At 39.6% G+C, this 18,549-nt stretch overlaps 1 protein-coding gene across 1 annotated transcript; it reads right to left on the bottom strand.

Annotated features, from left to right (window-relative positions):
* Positions 1-11,049: 11,049 nt before the first annotated feature.
* LOC147894951 (uncharacterized) lies at positions 11,050-11,721 on the bottom strand. The gene has a single exon (XM_087384266.1). It carries the CDS (start codon positions 11,719-11,721, stop codon positions 11,050-11,052), a length of 672 nt encoding a protein of 223 aa, XP_087240392.1.
* Positions 11,722-18,549: the final 6,828 nt, after the last annotated feature.

Raw genomic sequence — 18,549 nt, 5'->3', positions numbered from 1 at the left:
TACATCAACTCAACAACTCAAACTCTCAACAGGAGCTAATACAAGGTTTATAGACATCTGAGATCACAGTCCAACTGTTATAAGGCAATAGTAAGTTTCAAAATGTAACAGTCATAGTCAAAAACATTATGTGGTGGATAAGGCCACTAAGGAGTGCTGTTAGGGACAGTTACAACTATCACTATAGTTACAAAATGATCCCACTACCTTGTTCTAGTAACTTCCTCCTACCAAAGGTGTATTTAACCTATCCCATGGTCAATGTCCATGTGGGTGGAGGCTATGCCTTCAACACATACCAAGGAATGTACAAGTTTAAGTATCAATGGTACACCCCATCCAAAATGGATGCAGGATCAAACGCAATGCCAAAGCTAAAGAAGATTCAAAAAAAGAGTCAACATCCTCAACAATGAGACCCCTGCCAAAGTTCTCAGCCGTCTACCTCCTCTCAACCAAAGCGATCGTAGGAAGTTTTGGTTCAGAGTGATAGCTCTGGGGAGGACTCTATGTATGAAATGGAGATAGAAGAGGTACCAATGCACACCATCTGCCTACACAACCATTGATGAGGCCTAGTCCTTGGAGCTTGTATGGACACCTCCATTGACTTATGCACTTTCCAATGATGCAAAATCTTTCCTAGAGCAAAGGAGACTTGGATGTTTGTTAGAGCACCTATAATCTTTGAACGAAAATCCTATCATGACTACACACATCCAGGATCCATTTTTATCACTCTAGGTATGCAAATATGGCACCATCATTGTCAATCAAAGTACACTCAATATTATACTCGATAGTACAGTGATCCAAAGGAACTTATCACTCCTCAACTAAAGGGGAAAATACCCCACAATGCCTGCCAATGAATTTCTAGAAATTCGGTCTCTCCTCACCTCATCAACATCTACCATCCTCCATAATTAAGCCAACCGAATGCTTCCAATGTTAGAACTATTCTCTAGCTTGGCAAGGGAGGAGCATGCTCGAGAATTGGAAAGACAAGCTGTAGTAGATATACAAAACCAATTCCATAGAATTGCAATAGAGGCCACGGCATTTTTGGCCCAAATAGATGAGAAGCACATGAACCAAGCTCTCCAAGCTTAGGAGAAAGTAGGGTGAGATATGACATCCAACTTCCACCAATGCCAAATCAATTAACAATAACACTTCATAGTATGGCAATCCTACAAACCTCCTAGGACCACTTGGCCTCAACACATGCTTAGCAAATGGAGGAAATTGTACAAGCCCTCTAATCCAAAAAGAAGAAGAACTCTATGATTGCCAAGAAAAGCTTGTAGGGATGCAACAATATTTGGTGACATGCACTTTCAGCATTGAGAAGCTTACAAGGAGTATTAAAAGACCCACTTGCCACTAATATAGAGGCAAGCACTACTCAAGCTCAAGTCTTAAACCAATGGTCAATTACCAATAAAGCCATTCCTCAACAAGCATAGGTCACCTTGTAGCATATGAAAAAAATTAAGGATGCATATACATCCATCTGTCATAAGTATGAGGAAAAGTCAGATGAGCTACAATCAAGGTAGCCATCTCAAGCTTGAACTCTAATTGCAAGTGTAAAACAATGAGGCAATGGATGACACCACAAATGAAGTCCAACTATAGTACATGACGGTGGTGTACCAAGATCTTGTGAATGCTCTACATGCCAAAGATCATCTCAGGGCACAAGCACTCATCCAATGGAAACAACTCCAACTCAAGATCATATCTTCTCATCCAAACATAAAATGGGAATTTTTCATAGGGGCAAAACTCTATGCAAAATTTGTTAAGACTTGTTAGAAGATGAAAAAATCTTTTGTTTGTCCACATGTGTCAGGTTTATTGCACTCAAGACAAATGGTTTCATAGCATATGTATGTCTCATGGGAAGTCCCCCCCTCAGGGTCATTGGTGGTCTATTGCCATTGCTACAAAATCTACCACTCTTATCTACAAGGCATGGCATGTCAAACATCCCACCCTTAGAACTAATGATCCCATCTCACCAACAAAAAGAAGTGTCAGATGATGACATGGCCTATCTCACATCTAACTTGCCGTATCTAACCTCTCTCTATGCCCATGTTGCTACCACCCTCTTAACCTTCCCTAGGCTTCAGTCAAATATCTACTCCTTTCATTGTCTCTTTGCTCATGCCTCTCACCACTTCCAACTCACTCAATAGTCACAAACTTACCAGCCCCTCACTCCTAACTTCTTTTCTTCCCTTGCTAATCCTACCCTCGAGGATTAATAAGGTGCTCAATCCATTTGCCTAGTTCTTCCCTCCCTCCCCTTAGATAACACTCCTACAAATAACACTCTTCTATATTATTCCCCCATGACCCTAGATTCTCTCCATGCATCGCCCATCACCTCCAACAATACTTGAGATGCCATCAATAGTAATGGAACCGATCTTTGATTTTGAATATCAAGATCTAGATATTCCAAATTGCACTCCCATGCCAGATTCCAATGATCAGTATAATTTTCAATGTAATAGCACTTCTAAGTAACCCCATCAAGGATTTCTAGAACAAATATCCAGATATAAAAACTCAAGGCAGATGGACCTTGAACAACTTCCCTTTGTCAACTTCAGATTACTGAAACTTGGATTTGCAAGTTGGATCCCCAATGTAAATGGCTCTGCCCTAATCTCTTTGATGTAAAATTCTTGAATGAATACCTTTGTTCACCTCCATGCCTAGTAACCTATCCCAAGTTCTATCCAAATCCATGATGGCATAGATGGGAGACCAGCATACGCACTTTGGAAGAAGATCATACCATAATTGGCCAATGATCAAGCCATACTCTAGCATAGAATGGAACATCCAAGGCACACTGATCTGAGCACTAGATCAGCATGAGACAATAATGTGACCAAACATTGACCGCATCCTACGACAAGTTGCTATCTTTTTCAAAACCTTGGAATACATTTTGGAGGTCCCTAGCCACATCAACCGCCATTTGCCTACACTCAGTTTCAATGCTTTCACTTCAATGGAATCATATCGTATGGTGGTGCACTCCTAATTTTTTCCTTTTCTCATCTCTAGTAGTTAGTTTTTTTCCCCCAAAATCGATACTTTGATAATCCAAATAGCTAATGTCAAGATTATGTTGATACACATGCACATCGTCGTAACGAAATATGCTTTGTAGCTCAACTCCCATTGTCTCTTTGATAACTCTCTTCTTTCTCCCATCTTATATGACACTAGTGTGGAAGCATTATCTGCTAATATTTTTGGTGCAACAATTCACATTTCTTAAAAGAGACAGACTCAAAATCTAGCACCCAAAAAACTAGAACAACATGTGTGGCATTTGGATGAGAAACACATATTTAACTATGGAATCAAATCTAAATCATCCGATCTTGCCCATGGCTATTTAGCACACATATACATGTCAAGGTAGCTCCTCAACTTGTGTCAGAGATAAAGATCCATGAGGTTAAGAGGAGTCTTGATTCATGTCCATTATCACATGAGTTTTGAGGTTTTTAGATGAATATGACATGATCATTCATACATTAGATATGTGACATGTCACATCATACATGATACATTATATATCTATTTTTTCATCATTGATGAGTGCTTCATTTATGTTAGATAGGCTATATCAACTTTTTCACAATCAACTAAGCCCTAGGACAAGGCTATATCCTCCCAAGCATCCCTCCCAATCCCCAAAGTTGACTGACCACCATGGGACCTATCCTCACACCTTTCAGACATACACCATTCTCTCCCAAGAATCTAATTTACCCCCACCATAGCATTTTTCAAAGAGGACCAACACCTACTCCTTTACACCATAGAGTTAGGTGCATAAACACTAGCAACATGAAACTTAAAAGCCTCACATACCACTTCCATGCCAATTAATGAACCTTCATTCTTTTTGCACACTACTCTTGCACTCCATGAACTCCTAACTAAGATTGTCGATCCACACTTCCCTCTAAAATGACAATGAACAAAAATAGGGTAATCATTATTGCTAAAAGAAAGTAAGAAAGCATTGTTTTCCCTGCATTTCAACTCCTACATTAGCACATGTTAGGATTCACTTTTTGAATTACTTTGATGCATCTGACTTGCTTAGACTTTCCATGGCATCCTATGAGGTTCCATGAGAGTAGCCTCACAAATTTGACTACCTTGCTATGGCCATGCTTAATGGGAATCTTGTTGTGATAAGACCATATAAGCATCCCTAAAGAAATTAAACCTATTTTCTTTACTCCCACATGCACCTTTACCATGTCCTTGATCTTCTTGGATATACCTTTTGGTATCTTAATATTTCCCTTTGAAGAGATTTTTTGTACCACGAACCGATCTTTAGATTTTTCCTTTAAGAGCCTCTTTCTATGATTTGCATCTGAATATCCTCATCCTGGTCAACTGGTAGACTCTCATCCCCAATTTCACTCCAAGGCATACTTGTTTTGGTTGATTAGAGACTATGCATCTAATAAATACTCCTTCCTTTCTTTGGGTTTTGCAGCTATCCAAGAATCATATTGCATAGTAGGCACACTCAAGGGAGGCTCTTGAGTTGATAGTCCATTCTATTGAGAGAAGAACTTTCATTATAAGAATGAAGGACATGGTCCTTATTCCCATTAGGAAAAAAGGGAGCTCATTTTGGGGCCTTTTAGGGTTTAGAAAAATAGGCTCTCGACCAATCAGAAGAGGTCCAATGTAATGTTGGAATAATACGAAAAACCATGTAAATATATAAAATAAGTCATATTCAAAATCTTTTTCTTTTATTATGTCTGACATACGTGATCTTCAAAAGATGATTTTCTATGTAGTATTTGATGATTTTGACATCACCAGTGTGTCCAAAACCCCCAAATCGGCCCTGGAGACACCAAAAACTGCTGCTCGGAGGCCCAAAAAAGGGCAAAAATGCCCGCCATCGCATTTTTTTGCAAATCCCCCATTCTAGGCATTTTTGCCCTTGTTCGGGCCTTCGGGCATCGGTTCTTGTTGTCTCTAGGGTTAACTAGGGGGTTTTGGCCCACTCCGAATGCACTGGCGATGTTAGAATCATCAAATATTGCACAGAAAATCAAGGATCTTTTAGATACAAATAATGTGAAGCCTGAGTACTAGACTGACATTTTTTAGTAAGTATCTATATTTTATGGCATTTCCCATATATTGAGTGCAACAAAAATAGTGAATTTCTTAGAGGGCCCCAAAATGAGTTCCCTTCTTTCCTAATGCCACCACCTTCCATGTTTGCTCTTGAGAACCTTAAGATGATTGGAATTTAGATGTATCACACACAGTATGAGATCCTAATCTTCTCTTTATCCTATGATGACTCTAAATCTTCATTACTTGTGCTCTTTTGCTCATGAGGAGGAGCCTCCTCCTTCTTTTCATCAACATGTTGTAGTATGTTTTCAATTTAGGACAGCTCCATGCAAAATGCATGCTTTGCTTACAAATATAACACGAGTTTGGAAATGGACCAACGTGAAACTTGACCTCCATTAAGAGGCCATCTGGAAGTTGTATCCACATGGATTATAGTGTATCTTGACTACAATCCACAATATCAATGCACGCCTAGCACCAAGCTTAGAGAAGGTAGACAGAGGAATGTAAAGCAACCAACTTAGGGAGGTTGTGATCCTCTTGAAATCCCCTCATAGCTAAGCTAGATTTGGAAAATCCACCCGAACCAAACATTATTTGAAAATGAACGATGGGCAAAACCACAACACTAGCAAAAGACACCACCCTTCTAACCAAATCATTATGAATCTCCAAAAAAATGCACCAAAGAAGAAAAAAACATTTTCCGAGAAGCTTAATATAATATGAACTGGACAAACATCAAACTCATAAAAGATAAGCTCTCCATACCCCACCAACAAGACTCCAACAAGACAAGATACTTTTGGTGAAGAAGAGGGAGATTCTTCCATGCACCAACCTTTTTTTCTCTAGTTTGATGAACTCCATCGAAATCTCACATTCCACAGAGTGACACCTTTCTAGCATCATCAAAACCCCCCTTCCTCTTAGTCTTCTTGTTTCTCCTACTCATCTCCTCACACAGTAGCTTAAGAGCCTCTTGCTCATCTAATGGAGAGAACCATCCTTGCACTTTCTTCAACATAGACTCAACGTAAGTTGGAGTGTCATGCTTCTCCTTCATATTCAAGTCAGCTGCATCTTCCACATGTTTTGACTTGGATGTCTTACTTCCACTTTGTGCACTTACTCCCTCTTGTAATCTACATCAACCATGTCCCTAACTTATTTTACCCCTCTGTCCTTACTCATTGACAATCTATGTCTTGAACTCCTAGAATTCTTGTACCCATGGATTTGAACTCTCAATTACCACTCTTCCAAGTACAACATCCAATGAGCTAATTCACTTGTTAGGTTTGGCTTGTTGTTGAGGCATAGAGCTTTGAATGGTCCACATGAATGTGAATGGATTGTCAAGGAGGTAATCTTGGAGGTTCACCTCTAAAAAGTTTAGTGTACCACGTGCATTCAAAAGGAGGGGTATTTTAGTCCCACTTTTAGGAAAAAATTAACAACAATAATAGGAGGGGGTTTCTAATTCAAATGTAGAAAAAAATTTGTTAGTTCATTAGTAAACAGGGATGATTTTATTGGGGGGGAATTTTAGTTGAGGGGATTTTTAAATACCCCATGAATGCACGTGATACCTAGGATTTCTTAGTGGTGCACCCTGTAATGTTGAAACTTGTTGATGGCATGAATCATGGTGAGATATTATTTCTTGTTCATGCAGTAAGTGTTCTTGACATTGGATAAAAGTTGACTAGCATAGTAGACAAGGTGATACCACCCTTTGGTCTTCTATTATATTGTAGGGTCTATCCCACAGCTTCCACATGATGAGTAGGGTGTTCAAGGTGTGCAAGGTTCCAAGGCTTTTTGTCCCCTATAGTTATATTGAAGTTATTGTTTGTAGTATAACTGTAGGTTAGGACCTTGGGTTGTATTTTGATGAGAGATATAGGCTCAAGTATGGGAAGAAAATATCATGCATTCATGTGTGAAAGGAACATTCATCAACATGGTTGGGGTAATGAAGGCTTTTACCTCCATTGGGGGTTTTAAGGTTTAGTAATATTTTCAATGTTCAGAAGGGGTTAAGGGTTAGAAGAGGTTCTAGGGTTTAGAAGGGGCTTCAAGGTTAGAAGGAGGTCGTAGGGTTCAAATGGAGTTCCATAGTTTAGAAGAGGTTTTAGGGTTCAAAAGGAGGTTCAAGGTTAGAAGGAGGATCCAAGGTTCAGAGTAGAGTACATGATGGAGAAATCATCTCCCCCCTAGATTATGGAGGTAAAGGGGAGCAACTACTCTAAGAGGTTAAGGGTTTAGGGTAAGCATAGGAGTGGGAGAGGAAGAAGGTGTAAGAGCATGGGCATGGGGAAATAGATGAGAAGGAGGGAGGAGAGGGGGAGGAGGAGTTGCAAGGTTGGAGGAGAGGGGAGAAGGAGGCAATGTTAGGACATGATTTTAGATGTGGAGTGCAAGGGAGCATGGAAACTTGGAGATAATTGCAAAGAACACCAAAATAGAACTCAACACAATACCCCAAAAATTGTGGGCTTCATTTCATGATGGGATATTTATACAAGTTGGAGAGATTCTCTCCCTGCATTTAGGAATTGTAAGACTTTCTTTCTACATGTAGAACTTGCATCTAGGATGCATATGTAGAAGTTGCATGAAGGAGTTGATGTTGCATGTAGGAACTACATGTAGGACTTACATGTTGCATGTAGGAGTTGCATGTAGGAACTACATGTACAAATTGTATGTAGAACTTGCATGTACAACATGGCATATAGGAGTTGCATGTAAGACTTGCATGGAGCTTGCATGTAGAACATGCATGTTGGATTCCTAAGAAAGATTATTCCTAGCCTTATGCAAGTACAAGCGAAGCTTTGTGGCTACTCCTCACACACATTTTGTGCTACTTGATACCATGGTGACACAGAGTTAACGTACCCTCAGATCCATTTTATTATCCATTCTTTGGTTATGGCCTATTGTGATCATGGACTTAGGATGATGTGCATGTAACCGAGTGGCTATGAAACTTGTGGAATGCTAGTCAATCATGCTATACTGCATTGACACCATATAATTTTTGCTCTATGTCCAAGAATCCTATATCCACCATTTATTCAAAAAGAGATCTGTGGCATGTTTCTAAGAAGATGACTCTTTGATAGATCATGCTTGTAGTATGAGCATCAATCCTACCATTGGGAATTCTAGTTTAAGTGGATTGGAATAATTGGAGAGTTGGAGTTATTTTAGGGCATGTAGGCTAGACAGGTTTTATGTGTCAAATGGGGGGTGGTGGTTGAGGTCCGGCCCTTTAGGGGAAACAGCACAAGAAACGTTCAAATCAAAGTCCAAGAGAAAAATTTATGGTTGATTTAGACACCTTGAGTCCTATGGTTGTGTAGTGTGTAGTCAATTTGTGGAACTAGAACACTCATGCCTTTCTAAACAAGAAGGACATATGCCAAAAGAGGATAGGAGTACGTAAATATTCAAAAAAAACCCTACATTCATTGGAGGTTGCTGAGGTATGTTGTTTTTTGTCATTTCTTGAGTGCTTTACTATGCATTGTACATAGTGTTTATCCCATACTAATATTACTCTAAACAATACTATACATACTATGCACTATACGTACTATTTACTCAATAGTACTATATACATAGTTAGATTCGTTAGAATTAATAGTTAAGTAAGCACATACTATATACTTAATATTAACAGTACTATATATACTGCTAGATTGGACAAATCCATACTATGAACACTACCGCATACTAAATAATTGGTATCAATAGTACTACTCTAAAAAGTACTACATACATAGTTATATTTGTTAAAATTAATAGTTAAGTAAGTACATACTATGTACATAGTACTAATAGTTCTCTGAATAGTACTATACATACAGCTAGATTGGACAAGTCCATACTATGCACATTACATGTACTAAATACTTGGTATTTATAGTAATACATACATAGTACGTTTAGATTTGCTAAGTACTTATTTTGTTATCTGTACTAATAGTACTCCAAATAGTATTATATATACAATACCATATCTCATTGTACATCCAAACACCCAAAACTAATACATGTACAACAATAAACAATAGAATCCTCATAGCTCTCATGGCTATTACAAACTTGACACAAGCAACAGCAAATAAGCATAATAGGACATAATGCTTTGTGTAATCATTACGATAAGTAGAGAAAACATGGAAGCAGGAAATATGTTAAATATATTGATGACGGATCTAAAATACAATCATCTTTCATTAGATAGATCTCTCAACAACATGGGCGAGATAGATATTGTGTATTCTTCTTTGGACCATAATACAAACATAGTTCCAACTGAATATGGATCCAAGGTATAAAGAGATGAACTCAATATTGGTAAATACACCAGAGTACTAAATATATATGTGAATACACTTTTGTCCATGCATGATGCATGGAAAGAAACAAGGAAACATGCATTCCAGGGGCATTCCCAACCATGAAAAGATGAGGAAAAGACTTTCATGGGCATGCCACTTTGCATATGACTTAAGTACTAAAGTGTATTTACATATATATTTGGATTAGAGACTAAATACATGTGTGGATATTTAGGTATGTATCAATGCGCACCAAGACCAGCAAGCACTCTACACTTTACAAAGTCAAGATGATCAATCAACGAGGTGAGAATAGATGATTACGATGAAGGTGTGTGATCATGCAAGAATGAATGAAACATCATATAAACACAATGACATATGCGCGACTTCTATAAGTCACGTCTTGATCCATATGAAATTGAGTAGGACACCCTTAGCTTGTAATCACCTATCGACTATCAAGTGACTAATGTGAAAAGGACAATATGGCAAAATAAAGACTAATGAGAAGAAGCATACTATGGCAAAACAAAGAAGTTAAGTTACAAAGAAGTTTTAAAGGTACTGTATAAGAATAAAAACATGGCAATGGCAAAGGTCTATAAGAAGCACGGTGTGGCAATGGCAAAGGAGTGACAAAGGTACATAGGATGCTTTAGGATAGTTTTTAGAATCTTTTATAATTAGCTTGGCAGCTTGTTGAAAGACCTTTAAATATAGACAGAAAGAGTTTTTTACGAAGTTGACCTCAAGGTAACTCAGAAAATAGTGAGGTCTCATGGTTGAGAACTAGAGTATTGCACATAACCTACTTGACTAAAAGCTTATAAGACCTTGCAAAAGCAAGCAAACACTACAACAAAACGGAACCTATTTTCATGAATGCTATTTTCAATGGTACTGCATTTTTTGAGAGGCTAGCATCGTCAATAGAGCATTAAAAATGTATATAAAGTAAGCATTGGGACTAGAATAACCATTGTTATTTTCCTAGGTAATAAGCTTATCAATGCTTATATTAACACTATTGTTTCTCACTTGAAAATTTGGCCCAATCTTTTTTAATGGTGACACATTTACACTCTCCAGCATCATTGTAGTACAAACATCCCAAGGAAAATTCCGTCTCCACAAAAATCCCAAAATATTACATTTTATTGGGTACTAATATGGCTTCCAAAATCCCAAAAGGATAAAGAAAAGAGCATGGCACTCACTCCAAGGAGGGGTCGTCTCACCATCCTTATTGACACATCCGTATTGTGAGTGTCATCCTCCTTTTGTCACCCTCGATCATCCAAAAGTTAATGTCCTCTTGTTCTACATGTGTTGTTCACTACTTCTAGACTGACTAAGGTTTTGGGAGATTAAGAAGTCGCTAAAATCTGAAAAAACACGCTAAGGTTTTGGGCAAATTTTGAGGCCAGGGCCTTAGCTCTAGCAGAGGTTATCGGCTCTAAAAAGATACTCAGCAGGATGTCGAAGGCAGACTCGGTCATGGCAACGCTATCGATCTGTCCCCGTTGTCTCAAAAGCGGGAAAGCCAGTGCTTTTCCTCCTCGCAAGTTTTTGATATCAAATTTGATGCCTGGCCTCCTTCAGGATAAGTCACACTCACGTCACAGTGTAGGCGGAATTTGTAGTGATGATGAAGAAATCCTAAGATAATTATTTTTGCACAAATGTCCACGTCTACATGAACATCCACAGCGTCAGTGTTGTTGTTAACGAGATCCTGCACCTTCATAGTTTCATCCTGATCTGTGATTACAAGCTTGCGACCCCGAACGAATGCTTGCAGTTCATTTGTTTGCTGAGGTTCCTGGCGGAATGGAGGGATGACATCTTCCCCATCCGGCTTCATGAACACAGACATGGCTACAGTCGTGGGTTCGTACCATAATTTCTCCTTCTGGTTCAGATTCAGGGCGGTGAAGTTGACTTGTAAATCCACGGTAAGGACTGGAGAGGAGGGGACGGAATAGTTTTCGACTGTGAAGCTCCTGATCTGCATCTGTTTGACATCCCACGAAGGCGGCCTGGGGTGAACAACGAGGAAAGCGATCAAGAATGCGGTGCCCACGAAGAAGAGAAGAAAGATGAGAGTAATGAGGGAGAAAATGAAGAGGCGACTGCAGTAGGAAGCTTCTTCGAGGCGGAAAGGGCAGTCTCCGGAGCGTTTCCAAGCCTTATTTTTCATCCTGAGGGGAGGGGGGGGAGAGAAAGGGGGCATGAAAGAGGCACACTAGAGCCGTTATAGAGAGGGGCAATAAGACAAATATTGCCGGCACACTTTTCATTGTTCTCTCCGACCTCCGCAACTTGGCTTGCGTCAAAATGACAAATGGCGTGTGCTTGCCCGCATTGTGAAAGAAAACTTCGTCATTTCCCCTCCATCCGATGGTGGTCACACAAGAGAGAGAGAGAGACAGAGATGCATACAAAGAGACACATAGACTAATAGATAGAGACATACAAGATAGAGAAGAGGGGCTAGATCTTGTGTGTGCATGTGTAGTTAGTGCATATGGGCTGACTCACAGGCACATAGGCAAACATATAGAGGCATACAAACAAACACATAGACAAACGGATAGAGAAAAGAGGCTAGGCTCTATGTATACATGTGCACTCGAGGCATACAAACTTGACTCACACAAACATGGACAAACAGATCAAGAAGAGGGGCTAGGTTATGTGTGTGTGTGTGTGTGTTTTCACCAAAAAAATGTGTGTGTTTGTGTGCACGCGTGTGTGTATGTGTACACATGTGTGCGTGCATGCATGTGTGTGTGTGTGTGCATGTGCATGTGCATGTGTGTGTGTGTACACGTGTGCACACATGCATGTGTGTGCATGTGCATGTGTGTGTGCGTGTGCATGTGATGTGTGTATACATACAATTGTGTGTGTGTGTGTGTACATGCACGAACATGCACACACACAAGGTATGAATGTGAAATATCTACATGATGTAACCTATGTCATTCTTTTGGATATTTAAGAGGAAAGGATTCCTAAATTGTTTCATAGTTTGCTAGCTTGCATAAAGGGGAGAGGAAACCAAGATATAAGGATGAATCCTATCAAATGTCAAAAGAGTAGTAAAGATTTATACTTTGTTTATGATCAATCAATAGAATGAAGTTCTTTTTTTAAAGTAGAATACATCTCATGAAATTGATATCCACGTAGTTTGTATAAAGGGGAGAGGAAACCAAGACATAGGAATGAATCTAATCAAAAGTCCAAAAACTTGGTGGAGTTCACTACTTTTTTGTCATGATGATTTAATGGATTTTACTTCTTTTTCTTAAAGTATAAGATGCCTCGAGACATTGATATCCACGTAGCTTATCTGAAGGGTAGAGGAAACTAAGATATATAGGTATGAATCCTATAAAATGTCCTAAGACCTGGTGGGGATTGCTCCTTTAGCTCCAATTCTCCCCAATGCATAATGTTGGCCTCTCTAACATATTTTCTTTGTGAAACCACCTCACGAATGTGATCGTGATAGCATCGTAGGTCAAGAAGTGATCTGAAGGGTATTCTACCAACCATCTTGATGCCTTTGCGTAGAGTGGACTCAAACAACTTCTTGCTGCAGTGTATCCACCACACCTGGCACATTGAGTGCATAGATCTTGTTGAACCACCAACCATGTGTGTCTAGACTCATTGCAAACTTCCCCCTAAAACTTGGTGTACTTCACATTTGCTGCCACCAAATGACCGAAGCAACTGAAACAATCGATACCACATCTTGATAAGTACACATTGTGCCTTATTGTAGATGGTATGGATCAAAATACAACATTGCTCCACTTTTTTGCCACTCCTCCCAACCCACAAGGAAACACTATTTGAAGACACGTTTATGTGAAAATTTAGTGCATGGCTTTAAGGATTTTGTCATCATATGGATTGATTCCTTGCATCATCATGAGAGCAGTCAAGTTATAAAAACCGATTATGCATACAATTCATAGTGTACATGTAGCAAAAGGGCACTACCATGAATTTGAGGATACAAGAAGAAATATTGGTGAGGAATAAGAATATGTTCATGTTCTCATTTTTCTTGAAGCTAATTTCTCATCAATTCTTCAATGATATTGAACCAATTTTTTGTGTATTGGACATACACATGAAAATGTTGATTAGGTTTCTAGCACAGTCTCACAAGAGAAAAAATGCAAGGACATAGAGACAATAGATGATTTGATAAGGAGATGTGGGAGGAAAATTGGTGGCCATAAAAGTATAGAATGCTTTAAGTTTGAAAATATGTATGCTTGGAGGAGCTTTATTTGACCCTTTCTACAAAAGGGTGGGGATGCTTTTACAACAAAATAGAGACCTAAAGATCCTTACTATCTTTGAACTTCAATTCTAGGCAAGGAAATGCATCCAAAATAGGCTCCAATACAAGAATCCACTAATGAATTGCAAAGTGAAGTAGACGGTTTGCAATTTTTTATTACATACAAAGAGGAAGTGGTGGTGGGACACTCATACACAATGCATTTATGATTCAAAATATGCAAAAATGTATAGAATGTTGAGATATCGAGCTCCACCACTCGTGATATGCCAAGGTGACCATTGTGCATTTATGTCACCGACTTGTTAGCTACAGATGCAGTTGGTACACCGCCCATGAATAATAGCTGGATGACAGCTATCCTTATATACTCTAGTTCGTGGTCAGTTAGTGTGCCACCTTAGTTAGCTGAGTTTGGTTTGAGATATAGGGTTCTTCTATTTCTTTGTACTAGAGTTCTTTTGGCTTTCACAACTAAGAAGAGGAAAACTATTTTCAGCCTCCACCTTTGTGTGTATTCCCCTATTATGTATGTGAGAAAGCCGCAAGTGATACTCCTTCCCTCTCTCCTACTATCTTCACATGGTATCAGAGCGTGGTTCGTGGTAAGGAGCTCAAGAAAGCAAACCAAGTTCACAGTGTCCTGGTAAGAGGATCAGTGTTGCTTTCCTTTTTCAAGTTTGGGAGCAAATCTCTACAGGTAGCACAGCCGGAAGTGCAAAAGTGCACTGTCTCAGATTGAGATGCCCTTTGCGATGTGGCGAGAGGGCAATATATACTGCGGGGCCATTTCGGGGCCTGTTTTAAAGGCAGAAGTTCTTCGCAAACACTCAAAAAAAGATGCACTTGCTTCCATTGGGTCGCCAGTGGAAGATGATGATCTAGTTTCTGTGACCTTGAATGCTCTAGGAAAGGATTATGCACAGTTTCAGACATCCATTGCCGTCCGTGAAAAATTTCCTGATTTTGAGGAGTTGTTTGCTCTTCTAATTTCTCAAAAGCAGAGAAATGGTGGTGCATCTTCTTCAGGAGGAACTTCAAAAGAAACTATCTTCTACTCAAATGCTGGAAGAGGTAGAGGCAGAGGTAGAGGAGGCCGAACCGTGGTAGAAATCAGAATATGTAGCAAACTCAAGAAAACCAGTCCTATGGAGGAGGATGTGGTAACTCTAGAGGCAGGGGGAGCCAAAGAAGTCGTGGTAGATGGCAGAGAGGCCAAAATGCAAACAACAATGTTGAATGCTACTATTGTGGTAAAATGGGTCATATGGCAAAAGACTGCTACAAAAAGCAGAATGACATCATGAATGGAAGCATCTTCTAGTAGACAGGGTGATGACAGAAATGAGCATCTATTTATGGTGCAGCACATGACCAATTCTATGACAAGTGTAGAAGAAAGCAGTGATGTGTGGTATGTTGACTCAGGTACATCAAACCACATGATAGGTCATGTAGAATGGATGCAGGATGCAAGGAAAATGGAAAGACTAAGATTTTTGGAGACTGGTGATGATACTGCACATCCTATTATGCAGATTGGTAAAATTCCTTTGTCTATGCAGGATGGGAAAAAGAAATACTTGTCTGATGTATTTCATGTCCCGAACATCACCAAGAACTTGGTTTCTATTGGTCAAATGGTTGAGCAGGGCTTGCAGGTCAGATTTAATCCTCATGGATGCTTTGTTGAGGATATGAAAAATAATGGTTGCTTGATAGCAAAAGGAAAAAATAAGGGCAAGATGTTTACGTTGGATGTGGACATGCCTGAATTGAGTGTAGTAATGTTTGCACATGGGACCGGTGTAGTTGCAGATATTGATATCTGGCATAAACACATGGGTCATGTTAATGTACAGTGACTTAAATCAATGCAGGCCCAAAATATTGTTGCAGGATTGCCTAAATTCAAGGTTGCAGAGATGCATAAGGTATGTGAAACCTATCAATTTGGAAAACAGGCAGGAAACCATTTCCTAGGCATGTTCAAGAGAGTAAGAAGCCATTGGAATTAATCCACTTTGATGTATGGACTACTAAAGCTACATCTATTGGAGGCTATCATTATTTTGTCACTTTTATTGATGACTATAGTAGAAAAGTTTGGGTGTATTTTATGAAAAAGAAAAGTGAAGTGTTTGGGCACTTCAAAGCTTTTAAAGCTATGGTTGAAAAAGAAACACGCCTGCAAATAAAATGCCTAAGGTCAGATGGAGGGGGAGATTACCTCTCAAATGAGTTTGCAAGGTTCCTACAGGAGCATGGCATAAAGTAGCCATATTCATGTAGTCATACCCCATAGCGAAATGGACTTGCAGAAGGAAAAACATGCATATTGGAGAGGTATCTCGGGCTATGCTAAATGAAAAAGACCTATCAGATTATTATCGGGTTGAAGCAGTTGCTACAGCAATTTACATAATGAACAAGACTCCCACTGCAGCAATACATGGCATGATGCTAGAGGAAATGTATACTGGTAGGAAACCAGATATTTCTCATTTGAAAATTTTTGGTTGCATTGCCTATGTTCATGTGCCAAATGAGTTGAGGTCCAAGTTGGATCCAAAAGCTGAGAAGTGCATCTTTATTGGTTATTCTCTACAGTAAAAAGGGTATAGATGCTATAACCCTTCTACTCATAAGTTTACAGTGAGTACAGATGTTGTTTTCGATGAGATGAGCAGCTAGTATAAACCAGTAAATGTGATGATTGATGTAGATGCACAAAATGGTAATGCTGCATAGAATTCACAATAGTAATCCCAAAATATTAATGGACCTGTAGTGTCCTCTAGCAGTGGTTCACATACTTCGCCATGGATAAGCAGATTGAGATTAGGAGAATCTCCTCAAAGCAATGCAGATAGTGGTATGCAGGTATCATGAAAAGGAAAAGAGAAGGTAGATCAGCCTATGTTTGATGTGAATGCAGGTCACTCTTATGTGGATGGTGAATCCAATGGCTCATAACAGAGCATTGATGATGAGTTGGGTATTCCTTCTATTGTTACGCCTGGAGTAAAAGGAAGATCAGGGATGTTTTGAAAGCACCTGGAAGTGAGCCTATTTTGCGCAGGTCTACCAGAGCTAGGTATCCTGTGGATAGGCTGAAATATGATGGATTTATAGCCATTCACTATGCCTATATGGTCAAAGTGATATAGGAACCAAAACCCACTTCTTTTGAGCAAGCCATGGGAAAAGAAAAATGGGAGAAAGCCATGGATGAAGAAATGGATGCCTTGGAAGCAAATGCTACATGGGAATTGGTGCCTTTGCCTAAAGACAAGAATGCAATTGGCTCTAAGTGGGTTTATAACATGAAGCACAATGCAGATGGTTCTGTGAACAGATACAAGGCAAGATTAGTTGTCAAGGGGTATGCACAGAGATATGGCATTAATTATGAAAAAACATTCAGTCCGGTGGCAAGGATGGCAACCCTAAGAGCAGTCATTGCTATGGCTGCATCAAAGGGATGGTCTTTACATCAGATGGATGTAAAGAATGCCTTCTTGCATGGTGATTTGCAAGAAGAGGTCTTTATGGAGTAGCCACCAGGTTATGTTCATGCTGTTCACCTGACTTTGTTTGTAGGTTGAAGAAAGCCTTGTATGGCTTAAAGCAAGCACCTAGAGCATGGTCTGACAAGATAGGATAGTATCTTGTCACTATTGGCTTTCAGATTTCCAAGGCAGATTTCTCACTTTATGTGAGAAAAATAGAGAAAGGTATTATGCTGCTTGTCATTTATGTTGATGATTTGATCATCACAAGTGATAGTGATGAAGATATCCTTCATGTGAAAATGCTATTGAAGTAGAAGTTTGAGATGAAGGATTTGGGAGAGCTACATTATTTCTTGGGCATTGAGGTGATTAGATTACCCAATGGGATACGGCTCTTGCAGAGGCAGTATGGATTGGACATGCTGTCCAAATATGGGATGACAGGCTATAAGCCTATTTCAGTTCCTTTTGAGCAGAATGTGAAGCTGAGCACAGATGCAGGTGAGCTTCTGGAAGACCCTACTATGTACAAACGCATAGTAGGAAGTTTGATTTATATAACTATTATCAGGTCAGATTTGAGCTATGCTGTTGGATTGGCAAGTTAGTTTATGCAGGCTCCAAGGAAACTGCATTTGGATGCGGCTAGACGCATACTCAGGTAGGTGAAGTCCACATTGCAGTACGGACTATTTTATGAGGCTAGGGTTCAGATACAGTTGCATGGATACACTAATGCTGATTGGGCTGGTAGTACTTCTAATAGACGATCTACTAGTGGATATGTGTTCTCTTTTGGGAGTGCTACAGACACTTGGAGCAGCAAGAAACAGCCTACAGTTGCCTTGTCGAGCACAGAGGCTGAGTATAGGGGTGCAGCAATGGCGACATGTGAGGTAGCTTGGTTGCATAAGCTACTTTATGATATGCATCAGTCTATAGATGGGCCAGTTGTCATTTATTGTGACAACATGAGCAGTATACACTTGGCAAATAACCCAGTCTATCATGCTAGAACAAAGCACATTGAGGTGCATTATCACTATGTGCGGGAGAAGGTTTTACTAGGTCTTATTTATCTAGTTTATGTCAGCACAGAGGATCAGGTAGCTGACATATTCACGAAGGCATTGGGTGTAGAGAAGCTGCACAAGTTCAGAGACCTGCTTGGTGTGCAGGAATTGGG

Source organism: Dipteris shenzhenensis, chromosome 13 (genome assembly GCF_047967505.1).
Source record: "Dipteris shenzhenensis isolate YYH24624 ecotype China chromosome 13, Dip_SZ_1.0, whole genome shotgun sequence".
In the NCBI taxonomy this organism is placed as follows: domain Eukaryota; kingdom Viridiplantae; phylum Streptophyta; class Polypodiopsida; order Gleicheniales; family Dipteridaceae; genus Dipteris; species Dipteris shenzhenensis.
The sequence above is the reverse complement of the archived record's forward strand: the minus strand, read 5'-3'. Positions and strand labels throughout refer to the sequence as shown.